General features: G+C 50.1%; 2 protein-coding genes across 5 annotated transcripts in view; both read left to right on the forward strand.

The window, feature by feature from the left end:
- Positions 1–13: 13 nt before the first annotated feature.
- LOC126513949 (uncharacterized) lies at positions 14–5,143 on the forward strand. Of its 4 annotated transcripts, XM_050162567.1 has the most exons (9): positions 14–1,380; positions 1,743–1,847; positions 1,958–2,029; positions 2,247–2,335; positions 2,441–2,692; positions 3,146–3,304; positions 3,393–3,440; positions 3,784–3,927; positions 4,045–5,143. In XM_050162567.1, exons 1-9 carry the CDS (start codon positions 908–910, stop codon positions 4,101–4,103), a joined length of 1,401 nt encoding a protein of 466 aa, XP_050018524.1. In that variant the 5' UTR covers positions 14–907; the 3' UTR covers positions 4,104–5,143. The 4 variants fall into 4 exon arrangements, 3 of the variants coding, with proteins under 3 accessions (XP_050018524.1, XP_050018525.1, XP_050018523.1); XM_050162568.1 differs by lacking the exon at positions 3,784–3,927 and having other exon boundaries at positions 2,278–2,350; positions 2,440–2,692; XR_007595471.1 differs by lacking the exon at positions 3,784–3,927 and having other exon boundaries at positions 3,146–3,462.
- Positions 5,144–5,260: 117 nt separating this feature from the next.
- Acap1 (ArfGAP with coiled-coil, ankyrin repeat and PH domains 1) overlaps positions 5,261–15,314 on the forward strand; it is a 19,933-nt gene continuing 9,879 nt past the window's right edge. Inside the window, exons 1-11 of the mRNA XM_050162884.1 lie at positions 5,261–6,058; positions 6,667–6,724; positions 10,791–10,910; positions 11,128–11,181; positions 11,272–11,330; positions 11,594–11,777; positions 11,900–11,944; positions 12,037–12,132; positions 12,241–12,315; positions 12,403–12,512; positions 15,136–15,190. Coding sequence (XP_050018841.1) covers positions 6,006–6,058; positions 6,667–6,724; positions 10,791–10,910; positions 11,128–11,181; positions 11,272–11,330; positions 11,594–11,777; positions 11,900–11,944; positions 12,037–12,132; positions 12,241–12,315; positions 12,403–12,512; positions 15,136–15,190 — 909 coding nt within the window. The 5' untranslated portion in view covers positions 5,261–6,005. The remainder of the gene's footprint in view (positions 6,059–6,666; positions 6,725–10,790; positions 10,911–11,127; positions 11,182–11,271; positions 11,331–11,593; positions 11,778–11,899; positions 11,945–12,036; positions 12,133–12,240; positions 12,316–12,402; positions 12,513–15,135; positions 15,191–15,314) is intronic.

The raw sequence follows: 15,314 nt of genomic DNA on the forward strand, positions 1-15,314 counted from the left end.
GTATTTGCGACGGAGGCGTGCTGGCGCCCAAATACACTTTGCGACGTCGCGGCGCCCAGGGCCCAGCCCTTGTCGGGAAGAGACGTGTTAAAGTAGTCCCTTTACCACAAGGAATAGGGGCTTCCTTTCACACCGCACGCTCTAAAGTGATATAAACGTTATCTCCAGGACCGAGAAAAGGTAGTTTTATAAATCCGAGTTTCGGTCCTCCATAATCCCGAGACCGGAAATGTCGCAATCCATCCACGCGTCGCACCTCTTGTCGCCGCTGTCCCGCACCTCTCGACGCAACCTTCCCCGCCTCCGCCCCACACACTTTGCATCACACCTCTCCTATGAGGCACGGCGAGCTGACTGTGGGGGGAGCCCGCGGGTCGTTCAAGACCAACTTGAGCAACGATTCAGTGAAACTTAGATTTTTTTAAAAAAATTACTAAGAAAGAGCCTAGAGCTACCCCGACAGGTAATCTCAAGCAACAGAGCTGATGGCTCCAAGAGATTACCTGAGACCTATTAACAGAACCGCAACCCTACTCAGAGGACCTCGCTGAGGCTGGAGGGCTATGATGTCATAAGGGGCTTCTCGGCCCTGACCAGGTCCCTTGACTGTGATTGGTTGATTCGGAGAAGGGCGATGATGGAGAAGGGCGGGAGCAAATTACAGAGACAAAGAAAGTCTTTGGGTGTGACAATTAGAGAAGGGCGTGCGAAGGGGCTCCCAGGCTGTAGTCTCTATATAGTCTTGTTTTCACCTGCTCCAGCGCCAGGGAGCAGAGGCCGAGGAGGTCCAGCCTGACCCTGAGCCCCAGCGCCCCCCGCCCACCGCGGTGAGGGCAGGGCCAAGGGGCGGAGCTATGTGGAGTTGGGAGGCTGGGCCGAGTAATTGAAGTGGCTGCCAAGTTGAGCCATGGAGAAGCCCGAGTCTCTCGCGTCGGTTAGCGGCCTCACTGCGGAATCCCCTCGGGGGGTTCCTAGGGCAGTACCAGGAGGTGTCCGAGGTATACAAACAGACACCGGAAGTCCCTCCGGAGTAGTCTTGTTTCCTGGTTCTGGCCCCCTCTTGCATTCCGGGGGCACTGTAATTCGTAGTCGTGGTCCAATCCAGCCCTCTGAAGGGGTAGTGACCCTCAGTTCCAGACCCAGTCTGCATCACGGGGAGGTTGCAGGTTGTAGCCTTGGGTCCAGCAAATCCCCTGGCACTGAAACCGGTGCAACTAGGGCGTCCATCCCTGGACCGGGGGAGCCTAAAGTGTCCAGCTCGGAGAATAGTCCACACTCCGGGTCAGCTCCCTTGAACTCTCAAAACTGTGAGGAGCGTCCCCGGAGCATCCTAAAAAACAGCAGTTCCTTCATGATGAAGAAAACCTCCAGTACGGAGAAGTAAGCTGCTCAGCGGTTAGCCAGGAGCCAGCAAACCTGAGATGGGAGGGAAGAGTTCAGGATACCTAGGGCGGAAGCCAAGAAAAAAGGGGCGGAGTCCTGAAAAGGGGGTAGGGGACAGTAGGTGAGAGCTATTGGGTAGGAAATCTGAGGTTCTAAAACTTGGGGGAGGCGGCAAGGGTCACAGAAATCCTGGCCACAGCACGTTGTAATTCCCACTGGGCATCTAGCTCCAATCCTAGCCTCTACAAGGGAATATCAAGAGTTCTGTGCGTGCCCGGAAGGATGAAGGAGACCCCTCTGTTAGAGGAGGGTTCCCCCAGAAGAGCTTCCTCCTTTGCTGTGTCCTCCCCACACCTTAGGAAATCTCAGCGCTGGGATGAGATGAACATCTTGGCTACCTACCACCCCGCTGACAAAGACTATGGCTTTATGAAGGTGGATGAACCCGGCACCCCCTACCACAGGTGCTAAGCCCTCAGCCCTAGGCTTTCAGCTGAGACTCCTGTATTCCAGCAAGGGAACAGGAGGAAGAGGCCTAGAAGCCTCAGGTACTAGCCCTGCTTCCTCTCCTCAGACTGCCCGACAATGACAAGGACCTGTCTGCAGGGTCTTCTCTGAAGGTGACCCCTGAAGCACTGGCAGAGAGGTGAGAGTCTGCTGCAGAGCTGTGCCCTCTGCCCCATACCTCTGAATCCAGTCTCAGTTAGCTTTGTTCTTTGGCCCCTAAAATGGTACACACTACACCCCCCCTTGGGCATAAGCAAAACCGATCTGGGGGATCACCAGCTTGGTCCCCACCCACCACCTGCCCCCACTGTTGTTTTCCCGCTTCTGTGCCCCCAACTAGTCTCCCTCCCCTTCAGGTTTGCCACAATGGACAATTTCCTCCCCAAGGTCCTCCAGTATGGAGACAACAAAAGCCCAAGGACTGCAGATAGCTTTGCCAAGACTGGTACGTGAGATGTGGGCGGGGAGGGCTTGATGGACCGGGGAGGCGCATGAGTGACCCTTCAGGGAAAGCCTGGAGGGAGAGCCAAGCCTCCACACTGGCCCACAGACTCCAGTGATTTTGACAAGCACCGAAAGATACACTACAGTGAAGGCAAATTCCTGAAGGCCCCGAGAAACCTGCCTTTGGCCAATGAGGACGAGAGCAGTGGGGCTAGTGCCAGCATCAGCAGTAGTAATCAAAGTGTGGTGATGGACCTGAAGTCCAGGCCTGTGGACAAAGGCTGGGCAGGAAGACTGGCCACAGGAGTCAAAAACGAGACTGTCCTGGTGACTGACAGCCATGCCCTAGGCACCAAAGGTTAGTGGCAGAGACCTCAGGACTGAAGAGACTGTAGACAAGAGATTGCTTAGGGACAGGGACCTCGGGACTGAAGAGACGACTGTAGACAAGAGGCTCTTCCAGAGTCCAGATCTCCTTGAACTTTGCTTTTTTCATATCTGCTCTCTTTGGCTCTGCTCCTCACTTCCCCGTGCTATTCTGCTCTCCAGAGCACTGGCGTACAGTCCTGCTGTCTGGCAGGGAAGGAAAGGGTCAGCTGGAGCCGAGTCTCCAATCAGGGTGGCCACCAGAGGTGACAGGCTGGGGAACAGTTTGAGTGAACCACTGGGGGATGCAGACTCACTGAAGGTTTTCTAAACTGGGGGCGGGACGGCAGATGAGAACTGGGTACCTGAACATTTCCCGAATGGTAGTGGCCCCACCGTGCACAGCAGGTGGCCACAGACTCAGATTGTCTGGGTGATTTTTCAGATTCTGCCACTTACAGAAACCAGTTCCCCTCAGCTTCAGACTCTACCGTGGGGGAGCAGACTAATCTACAGCGCAAGGAGTATTACAGTAAAGGAAGATACCTGAGGTCCTGTTCCCACCCAGAGCTTGCAGAGGATATAGAAGATGAAGAACAGGACAGTGAGAGCTGGGGAGGACAGCCCGGGGGTGGACGGGCAGAACAAGCAGCTTGCTAGGTGCCCCAGCCCTCATCTCACATTACTTCCAGGTTCTTCAGGCCTGATCTGGGTTACTGAGAATCCCAAAGGCACTTCAGGTCCTATTGGAAGCCCCATAGGGTATGATAAAATCATTCAGGGCTCTCTGGACATATCCATGACACTATTGCAACCTGATGAAGGTACCATCTAAGACTGGCTCTTAACAAGCTCCCACCTCCCAGCCTCCCAATCCTAGCAGGCCAGGGCATCAGCATTAGGTATTAAAAGAGGCCCTAAACATCCCAGAGTCTAATATCTTTGTCACAGAGAACAGATATCAGGGATGCTCAGGGGGATTGAGAATCCCCCCAGCCTAGCATAAGTCAGTGACGCCATGCCTCCTCCTTGACTCCTCTCTGCTACCTCACCCCTCTCTAGTTAGTACCATATCCTCCAGAGGCAATGGGTCTCAAGTGGCATCCAACTGTTGGGCTAAGGGGCTGACACACCGAAGCCCAGGGAACTCAGAAAAGGAACATGGAAGTAACCAGAACCCTCCATGCTGGAACGGATGCAGACATGAGCCTGGGCAGAGGCAAGGGGGTACTTGCACTAACCAGAGAGGCATTGGGATTAAGTGGGTAGGTTCTAGAGATTTGAGGCTCACATGAACAAGAGCTTACCCCCGCTGCAAGAAAGTCCAACCTCCTCTTTCTCTAGATGAAAGCTTGTGGCTCCCGTGGACTCAGGACAAAGAGCCTAGACCGTGGAAAATGTAGCCGGCTGAGGATGGGGTGAGGACAGCCTTCCCCTGCCCTTCCCACTCTAACAGTGGACAATAAAGACAACATCAGGAACCAGACTGGGACCGCTCTATCGAGGATTGGGAGAGTTGGGGGTGTGGGAGTGTCCATGTACAATAAATCAGGAAAGCAGAGCCAAGAGAAGGAAGCTGAGCACAACCCAAGGGACTGGACTCCTAGGAGCAAGTACTTAGGGGCTAGGGCAGCAAATCACAAATTTGAGCATAAGTTGTTCTACATGATGAGATTCTGTTTCAAAGCATAAAACAAAACTTAGGATTTAAAAAAATTCACTATCCGTTTTATTCACTTCATGTAGTACACCTGTTGGCGGTCAAAGGAACTTTGCAGAATCAATTCCACTGGAGATCAAACTCAGGTTGTCAGGCTTGCTGTGTGGCAAGCACTTTTACCCAGTGAACCACCTTGCTGGCCCCCTAGGATTTTTTAAATTTTATAATTATTATTACTATTTTTTTTTAATTTTCGAGATAGGGTTTCTCTGAAATTTTTGGTGCCTGTCCTGGAACTAGCTCTTTTTTTTTAAATTTATTTATTATGTATACAATATTCTGTCTGTGTGTATGTCTGCAGGCCAGAAGAGGGCATCAGACCTCATTACAGATGGTTGTGAGCCACCATGTGGTTGCCGGGAATTGAACTCAGGACCTTGGAAACAGCAGGCAATGCTCTTAACCACTGAGCCATCTCTCCAGCCCCCTGGAACTAGCTCTTGTAGACCAGGCTGGCCTCGAACTCACAGAGATCCGCCTGCCTCTGCCTCCCAAGTGCTGGGATTAAAGGCGTGCGCCACCACCACCTGGCTATTATTACTATTTTTGTTGAGACAGAGTTTTTCTATGTAGCTTTTGGCTGTCTTTCTGGAACTTACTCTGTAAACCAGGTTAGCCTCAAATTCACAGAGATCTGCCTACCTTACCTCCCAAGTGTTGGGATCAAAGGTGTGTGTCACCACAGCCTGGCAAAACGTAGGATCTTGAAAAGGCCCAAGCTTGCAGTAGGATGCCATTGCCTGATATAATTAATTGACCATCTTTAATCCCAGCACTTGGGACAGAAGCAGGTGGATCTCTGTGAGTTCGAGGCCAGCCTGGTCTACAGAGACAGCCAAAGGTTACACAAAGAAACCCTGTCTCGAAAGACAAAACAAACAAAACCCCACAATCTACTGTTATTTACCACAATTAACTGAGTGCTGGGATTAAAACTGTACAACCACACCTGGCCTTGTAACAATTATCTCACAGATGAGGAACCTGAAGAAGGGTTGGAGACCTCATCCTGGGTCACACAAATTTTTTTGTTGCTTGTTTGTTTGTTTTGTAGACAGGGTCCCACTGTGTAGCTCTGACTGGCCTGTAGCTACACAGACCACACTAGCCTTGACCTCACAGAGATCTGCCTGCCTCTGCTGTAATTAAAGGCAGGTGCCACCTTGCCCTACTAAGCACACAAATTCCTAAGGGACCAAGACATCATTTGACTCTAGATCCTCATGCTTTCCCTCAAAAAATTTATTCACCAAAGGAGAAAGGAGCTAAGAAAAACCAGGGTTCCAGAAGGAAGGTGACAGCAGACAGTCTCTGGGGGCGGGGCTGTGGTTTCTCTGATCTCAGCGCCCCCTCCGCCCAGGCCCCACCCCTGCCCCTCCCAGAGCCGCCTAGAAGTGGTGGGGTGAGAGCTCCTCCTGGGTCACCCCTTTCCCTTTGGGGAAAGAATTGCAGACCCAGGCCCTACGGACCAGAGGACCTCTTCTTCCTCATCAATACCCCTCCTGGGGGGTGGGGAGTGCATCTACCTACACCCCCCCCACCTGCCTGACCTCCAGGGCCCCTGGGCCACAGCAGGTCACCTGAGATGACGGTCAAGCTAGATTTTGAAGAATGTCTCAAGGACTCACCCCGCTTCCGGTAAGTGTGCAGGTCCAGCAGGCTAAGGGGTGGGGACAGGGACGAAAGGTACCACATGCCCTGACAACAGCATCCCCCAGGCCGGACCTCCCTTAAAGCCTAGGCCACAAAGAGACAAGAGGGAACTGATGGGAAATGGTGCATCTGCTGTTCAGCCCGGGCCTGGTGTCTCACCCCGTAATCCCAGCACTTGTGAGACTGCTGTGCCTTCCAGACTAACCTGGGCTACAGAGTGACACCCTTCAAAAACAAATTACAAAAAGCAAAACCCCCATGCTCTCCAAAGCTCTTCTACTCGGCCTAGCTGCACCATCTGGCCTTTATAATTGGCATTCCTTCTTCCTTCTCATTGGAACCCCTCCCCCAGCACCTGCCCTGGGGCGGTTAGCAACTTCCTGCCCTGGCCACATCCACCCTCCTGAAACTTCCTGCTCTGGTCTTGGTTATTGAAGCTTAGAATGTGCACGGTAGCACACCAGTAATGACTGGCTTGTGGGTGGGCGGCCATTCTCAACTCGTTTGTCTGTCTGTACCCCCCACCTTGATGATCAGCAGAGGACCCAATGGACCCAAGCTCTGTTCTCATGACCCTGTCCCTCCTTTCTCAGAGCCTCAATTGAAATGGTGGAAGCTGAAGTGTCAGAATTGGAGTCCCGCCTGGAAAAGGTGACCAAGTCACGGAGAAAAGAGACAGTGGGACACTGAGAATGAGTTACACGGTCATAGAAAGTTAACTGTACCTGGGCATGATGGCTCTTAACTGCAATCCTAGCACTTTAGAGGCTGAGGCTGAGGGAAGACGATCACCATGTGTGTGTGACAGCCTGGGCGAAGCTCAAGAGTGAGGTGTCTCTTAAGGTGAAGAGGGGGCCTACAAAGATTAGGAAAAAAATTCTGTGCCTTCAATAAGTTTAGTTTTTTGTTTTTGTGTCCCCATCCCTCCCCCCCGTTTTTGTTTTTCGAGACAGGGTTTCTCTGTAGCTTTGGAGCCTGTCCTAGAACAAGCTCTTGTAGACCAGGCTGGCCTCGAACTTGCAGAGATTCATCTCTGCCTACCGAGTGCTGGGCCACCACTGCCCGGCTACATTTAGGTTCTTAAAATAAGGCGTGTTCATTTGTTTTGTGTGCATTTATATAAGTTCCAGCCCCTGACTCTGCTTTCTCTAATGTGTTTTCTAACATACATTTACTCGCTCTGTGAGTTTTCTATTAGTGTTTAACAAATTCAGTTGTTCGACAATACACATCTGCTAGTTTGTCAAGAGTCTGATCACTCAGCTGTTTTTGGCTCTGGGTTACCTGAACAGCAGTCAGGGTCTTAACCAAAGCTATGGTCTCATTTGAAGACTGGGACTTTCAAGATCATGGGGTGGCTGTTCAGAAATTTTCGTGATATTTCACTGCTATTAAGGACTGGGGGCCGAACCTCTAGAGGCCACCCACAGTTTCCTGCCACGAGGCTTTCCCTCTCCACAGACATGTCCTAGCATGGTTGCTGCTAGGAAGAAAGTGATTTTTCTGTACTACCGAGGTGTCACATGGTGTGGCATGGAGTGCCATCCCATTGCCTTTGCCATACTCTGCCTGTTTGAAGCCAACCACAAGCCTTCCTCACACTCCTTGAGAGTGGGGCTTAGGACAAGAGAGATGGTTGTTCACTGGTCCTTGCTGCTCTTCCAAAGGACCCATTCATTCTTGGCTCTCAGGCTGGGTGGCTCATGATTACCTCTAGTTCCAGGAGATCTGAGTCCCTCTTCTGGCCTCAGACACTCTGCACGCCCATGGTGGAGGAGAGAACTGACTCCCGAAAACTGTGTACTGAGCTCCCCACAGGCACTACAGCATGTGCCTACACACACACACACACACACACACACACACACACACACACACGGCTCACATCTTTAATCCTAGCATTGGTAAGGCAGAAACAAGCAGATCTTTTAAGTTCAAGGCCTGCCTGGTCTCTCTCTCTCTCTCTCTCTCTTCTTTATATTTTTGAGACAGAGACAGAGTCACAAGTAGTCCAGGCTTTGAATTTACACTGTAATTGAACCTGACCTCTACTTCCCTCCTCGAGATGGAATCCACCTTCTGCTTGTTAGGCAGGCCTGACTCTATAACTATATCCCTAGTGCAAATAATTCTTAAACTTTTAAAAATTATTTAGTGAAGCAATTTTTCCTCATTATCAAACTTCAAAACTCCTAGGTAGTGGTGGCACACACCTTTAATCCCAGCATTTGGAAGAAGAAGCAGGTGAATCTCTGTATCTCTGTGGCCAGCCTGTCTACAGAGTGAGTTTCAGAACAGCCAGGGCTACACATAGAAACCCTGTCTTGAAACACACACACAAACAAAAAAGAAAAAAAAAGAAGAAGAAATCCTCAAAATTAGCATTGGCACAGTATGACTAACGATAAAGTCAGCGGGGCTCAGGAGAGAAGGCTCAGTAAAGTGCTTCCTTTGCAAGCATGAGGAACCAAGTTTGATCCCCAACACTTATATAAAAAATGATGCTGGGCGGTGGTGGTGCACATCTTTCATCTCAGCACTCAGGAGGCAGAGACAGGCAGATCTCTGTGTGTGAGTTCAAGGCCAGCCTGGTCTACAGAGTAAGTTCCAGGATAGCCAAAGCTACACGGATAAACTCTGTCTCGAAAAGCAAAAACAAAACAAAACAAAACAAAAAATCCAAACAAAAAAAAACCCAAGGTGTTTTATGGCACACATTTATGATCCTAGAATTGAGGAGACAGGAATTGCTGGGGCTCTCTGGCACCCAGTCTATTCTGATTGGTGGGCTTGAGGCTAAAGAGAAAGGAGAAGCCCTATCTCAAGGGAAGTGAACTCCTTTATAAGGTAAGGTCATACTATGTAGCTTTGGCTGGCCTGGAACTCACTGTATAGAGCAGGCTGACCTCGAACTCAGAGACCTGCCTGCTTCTGCCTCAGGAGTACTGATCTCTGTCTGTCTGTCTGTCTACCTATCTACCATGTGTGCATGTGTGTGTGCGTGTGCGTGTGCGTGTGCGTGTGTGTGTGTGTGTGTGTGTGTGTGTGTGTGTGTAGGCACATGCTGTAGTGCCTGTGGGGAGCTCAGTACACAGTTTTCGGGAGTCAGTTCTCTCCTCCACCATGGGCTCCAGAATTGCACTTTGACCTCCAGGCTTGCATGGCATGTGCCTTTACCAGTGAAGCCACCTCACTGACCTGAAATTGGCTTGCTAAAAAACTGGAAGCCCAGGGTGATGGCACGTACCTTCCTCAGCACTCAGGAGGCAGAGGCAGGCAGAGCTCCTAACTGCCTGTAACTCCAACTCCAAAGGATCTGACGTCCCACTGTCCTCCTCACTCATATGCAAACATATACATGTATGCATAAATAATAAAAATATTTTAAATTAAAAATTTTAAAAACTGGGAATAACAATGAGTTTGAAGTCCATTCAAGTTTTCTAATGCATTAAAGGTTCCTCTTTATTGTTGACTGCAGTTGTATCCTATAGATGTACTACTAATTACTGGTTTAGGGTTTTTTGTTTTTGTTTTATTTATTTTTTTTTTTTTTGAGACAGGGTCCTTCTATGTTGTCTTGGCTGGCCTGGAACTTGCTATCTTGACCAGGTTGGCCTCAGTCTCACAGAGATCTCCCTGCCTCTGTCTCCTAAGTACCGGCAGTAAAGGCGTGCACCACATGCCCGGCTAGTTATTGGTTCAATTTTATGAAAGGTCTTTTCTCATCTATGGGAGAAAGGGGCGAATACAGGAGAACTAGACAGTCCGCTGATCTACATGTGAGGTGTAGCCATGTTGTCTCCTTGTCACAAACTGCTATGACTTGATCTTGATCAGTTTCCTGACCACTGCTGATCATGCTAGCCACTTTCAGTCCAAGCTATGTTTCTCAGAAGCATCCAAAGTCCCCAGAAAAATGTGCTGGAAAGGCATGCATGGGGCCTGACTCCTGGCGCCTTGCCACTTCTTCACAAAGCCTCTCTGTGGCCTCTTAGCAGCTTAGGCCAAACTGAAGGACTCCACAGACAAGCGCTCCATCCACAATATGGCAACTCATGGCCAAACTCTAGCATGTCACCTTGAGGGTGAGGCAGCCATAGCCTGCGGATAATGACGCCCAGGCAGGGATGAGGAGACTGATTTGGGATTCTAGCTCGGCCATCTGGCTTTCCCTTCCCGATCTGTTAGAGCTCTGAGCATGACAAAGGTTCTGGAAGATGGACAGCTGAGCACTTAACATCTTACCTGGCCCTGCTCCTGAGGCCTCAATGGCTAGATCATATTTGCAAGGAAATGTTTAAAGAACAGCGAATGAGACCCCTCCCTCGCAACACACACAACAGAGGCTTGTAGAACTAACGGAACCCTGCCAGGCAGAGAATGGGTACCAGTAACAAGACGGTGCATAAACAGGGCACAGAAGGGTAGATAGGATTAGACAGGGAAAGGTATTTGAGAAGTAAAGTTGACTTTGGAGAGATTTGAGGAACGGGCAGAAATTTTGAAACAAGCATAGGAAATGAAAGCTAGGAAGCAGAGATAATGGCGTGGGTGTGGTTTTAAAATGGCACTGCATGGGGCTGGATGGGATGGAAGATGAGATTAGGAAAGGGTTACACAGTCTTGGGCTCGGGGAGCAGTGGAGCAGAGGGGAGGCATCACCTGGTGCGCTGACCATGGGTACTGTCCTCTCTTGTCCTTTATTCCTTCCCAGCTCCTCAAGCTGGGTACCTGCCTCCTGGAAAGTGGGCACCATTACCTTGCTGCCAGCCGTGCCTTCATAGTTGGCATTTGTGACCTGGCCCACCTGGGCCCACCAGAGCCCATGATGGCGGTATGTGAGGATTCTGAACCAGGGCTGTGATTGCTGGGGGCAGGGATTGGGATAAGGAGATGCTGTGGAGGAGGAGGGCTGGACCTGAGGTCTGCAGAGCCCAGGTCAGGGCTAAGCTGGGGCTGTCCTCCAAGAAGGGTCCAGCAGGCAGAACCTAGAGTTGGGTGGACCTTGATGTCCCATACCTGGTACTTTCTCTGTGATTTTTCTTGCCCAGGAGTGTCTAGAAAAATTCACTGTGAGCCTAAATCACAAGCTGGACAGCCATGCCGTGAGTGGGGAGTGTGGGGCCTGGGGGGGATGGAATGGATGGGGCAGGGTTGTCTGATCCTGACTCTCACTTGTCAACTTCTTCCAACAGGAGCTTCTTGATGCTACTCAACACACACTGCAGCAACAAATCCAGACTCTGGTCAAGGAGTGAGACGGGAGGGAAAGGGGTCTTATTTCCCAGGAACTAGTCCTCCTTGTCTTCCCGTTTCCATGGGGCCTCTCCAGTAGGAGGAACTGTGAGGGTGGGTTGGGAGTGACCTGCTTCAGCCTTCCCAAGCATCCCCAGGACTTGCCTCTCACAGGCTAAATGACAGGATATTGGTGGTGGTGGTGGTGTTATCCAGATATTTTTCTCTCCTGGGGATGGGAAGGTAAATCCATGATTTTTGTTTTGTCTCCCCTAACTCTAGAGGTCTCCGGGGTTTCAGAGAGGCTCGCAGGGATTTCTGGAGAGGGGCTGAGAGCCTGGAGGCTGCCCTTACCCACAATGCAGAGGTCCCCAAGCGCCGCGTCCAAGAAGCAGAGGAGGCTGGAATTGCTTTGAGGACTGCCCGAGCCGGGTACCGGAGTCGGGCATTGGATTATGCCCTGCAGGTAGGTGCCTACCTCAACCCAGGATACCTTGAGGTGTCACCTCAAGAGCAGGGAGTCCCAGTGCGTGATGGAAGGATGTGCTGTGATTTCAAGACTGACCCCAGGTCTTTTTGGACCTTCAGGTCAATGTGATCGAGGATAAGAGGAAGTTTGACATCATGGAGTTCGTGAGTTTTGGGAGCCAAAAAGATGCGAGGGGAGGGGAAAGGAGGGGAGGGATATCCTTCCTCAGCTCTGCCCTGCCCACCTTGTCCCTCAGGTGCTACGTTTGGTAGAGGCCCAGGCTACCTACTTCCAGCAGGGCCATGAAGAGCTAAACCGCCTGGCTCAGTATCGGAAGGAGTTGGGTGCCCAGGTGAAGGACCCTAGGCAGTTGGGGCCGGGAGGTTAGGGTATGCTAAGGTGACTCTCCTGGCCTGGTTGGGGCAAACTCAGGCATCTGAGATGTCCCTCCTGTGCCCAGTTACACAACCTGGTCTTGAACTCGGCGAGAGAGAAGAGAGACATGGAGCAGAGGCACGTGTTACTGAAGCAGAAGGCGAGTGCTGGTGCAGGGAGGGAGGAACAGGCCAGGGGCCTTGGTCTCTGCCTGTCCCAGCTGGTTTTGATCCTCTCATGCCCCCAGGAGCTGGGTGGTGAGGAGCCAGAGCCAAGCCTAAAGGAGGGGCCTAGTGGCTTGGTGATGGAAGGACACCTTTTCAAACGGGCCAGCAACGCATTTAAGACCTGGAGTAGGTAAGACAGCTGACGCAGCTAAATGCACCCAGCTGAAGATTGTGGGGCGGGTGATTACTATCTATGCATATCCAGATATACCCCTGAGTCAGCAAAGACAGACAGACAGACACCAAAGTAAGTGGCTTGCTGTGTTAGAAGGTAATAATAAAATGCCTGGCACAGCAGTGCAGGCCTTTAATCCTAGCCCTGGGAAGGCAGAAGCAGGTGGATCCCTGAGTTCAAGGCCAGTCTGGCCTACTAGCAAGTTCCAGGATAGCCAGGGCCACATAAAGAGACTCTGTCTCCAGAAAAGCAGAAGAAAAGAATAATGCTTGAAGTTAGGGTGGTGGTGCACACCTGTAGTTCCAGCGCTGTGCAGGAGTCAGGGTGGTGGTGCACACCTGTAGTCTCAGCGCTGTGCAGGCTGAGGGAGAAAGATTCTGAATCTGAGGTTCCAGGTCAGGCAGAGCTCCCAAGCAAAACCCTGTTTAAAAAATAAAGGTGGGGAGGGAGCTAAAAGAAAGGGATGACAATGTTATAAAAAAAAATACAGCAAGGGACATGATGATCTGATGATGATCTGGGTAGAGAAGGTAAAATTTAGTTTCAATTTTTTTTGTTTAAAAGGCTGAGGATTAAACTCAGGGCCTTAACCCTGCTAGGCAAGGGACTTACCATGAACTATATCCACAGTCCAGGGTTCCCAAATCTTTTTCTTTCTTTCTTTTTTAAAAATTTCTAGGGGGGCTGGAGAGATGTCTCAGAGGTTAAGAGCATTGCCTACTCTTCCAAAGGTCCTGAGTTCAATTCCCAGCAACCACATGGTGGCTCACAACCATCTGTAATGGGGGTCTGGTGCCCTCTTCTGGCCTGCAGACATACACACAGACAGAATATTGTATACATAATAAATAAATAAATATTTTTAAAAAAATTTCTATGGGTGCCGGCTACCCTGGAACTGTAATTACAGTTTTGAGCTGCCATGTGGGTACTGAGGATTGAACCTGGGTCCTCTAGAACATCAGTCAGTGCTCTTAACCACTGAGCCATCTCTGCAGCCCTCAGGGTTCCCAATTCTAAATAAAATGTCAGGGGCTAGGGCTGGAGAGATGGCTCAGAGGTTAAGAGCACTGGCTGCTCTTCCAGAGGTCCTGAGTTCAATTCCCAGCAACCATATGGTGGCTCACAACCATCTGTAATTTGATCTGGTTCCCTCTTCTGGCCTGCAGACAGAACACTGTATAAATAATAAATAAATTAATTAAAAAATTGTCAGGGGCTGGACTTGGTGGATCATGCCTGCAATTCTAGTGCTTGAGAGGAGGCAGGGGGATTGGAATTCTGTGTGTGGACAAATAGGCAACAAAACTGACCCTTTATCATGAGGCTTTTTGGCACCCACTCCTTTTTATTTTTTTCAGTTAAAACTCATGTATCCCAGGCTGATCTCAAGTTTACTGTGTAACCAAGGATGACCTTGAACTCCTGCTCTTCCTGCCTTCACCCCCCCCCCCAAAAAGCTGGCATTACAGGGGTACAACACCATGCCTGGCTAAAAAAAGTAACTTTTGCAGGGTGATGGTGGCATGCCTTTAATCCCAGCACTTGGGATACAGAAGCAGGTGGATCTCTATGAGTTCAGGACCAGCCTGGTCTACAGATTGAGTTCCAGAACATCCAAGGCTACCCAGAGAAACCCTGACTTAAAAAAAAAAAAAAAACCACTTTTTTTTAAAAAAATATTTATTTATTTATTATGTATACAATATTCTGTCTGTCTGTGTGCCTGGAAGCCAGAAGAGGGCGCCAGACCTCTTTACAGATGGTTGTGAGCCACCATGTGGTTGCTGGGAATTGAACTCAGGACCTTTGGAAGAGCAGGCAATGCTCTTAACCACTGAGCCATCTCTCCAGCCCAAAAAGCAACTTTTGAGTTAATATTTGAAGGATATCTGAAGGAAAATAGTGTAGACATAAGGAAGAGTTAATAGGAGGGTCCTGAGTTCTCCCAGTGCTTATAAAACTGGAGCTACAAGCCTGGTCAGGGTAAGGGAGGAAGGAGGAGGAGCCAGAGTGCATGGGAATCATGCTAAAACTTTGCAGAAATTGGTAGCGCTTTGAGGACTGCTCTGAGGAAAATGGGAAGTCCTGCAGGGTCTAAGACAGGATGGTGACATGTCTTGATGGGACAACTTCATCTTTCAGAACTACCACCAGCCCATATGGGACCTTGGGACAAATGAGAAAATGGAGCCCCTTCCCCAACATAGTTCCATTTGTCAAAAGCTGTAGCAATAAGCCTGGTTTGATGCCAGCAGACAGTAGTCTAAGGTAGAAGACTACAAATCTGAGGTCAGCCTGCACTGTAGAGGGAATTTCTAGGCCAGTCTGGGTGACGTGGCAAGATTCTATCCCAAACAATTGTAGAAGTGGGAGTGAGTCCAAGGCCTCATGATACGCCCAGAAATAGCGCTCAGACTGCTACCCCTTGACAGCTGTCTCCCACTTTGATCTCCCTCAACACTGGTCACAACTAGAAAAAATAATGGCAACAATAAACTTATTTTTAGTTAAAAATAAAGAAAGAAGGAAAAGCCAGCTGGGTGTGGTGGCGTATGCCTGTAGCCTAGCCTTTAAGGTGGAAGCAGAAGGATCAGGAGTTGAAGGCTAGCCTTACTGCCATCTGCTGGAAAGTGGGCCTCATAAATACGTGCAATCTGAGCTGTCCAAGGAACAAACGCCCCTTCCATGTCCTATTCTGCACAACTTCCCACCATTCTCTTGAACGTCTCGTGGGACTGCCGGTCCACACCTCTC

The sequence above is a fragment of the Alexandromys fortis genome, unplaced genomic scaffold, assembly GCF_014885135.2.
Source record: "Alexandromys fortis isolate MF-2015 unplaced genomic scaffold, M_Fortis_MF-2015_v1.1 scaffold_84, whole genome shotgun sequence".
In the NCBI taxonomy this organism is placed as follows: Eukaryota; Metazoa; Chordata; class Mammalia; order Rodentia; family Cricetidae; genus Alexandromys; species Alexandromys fortis.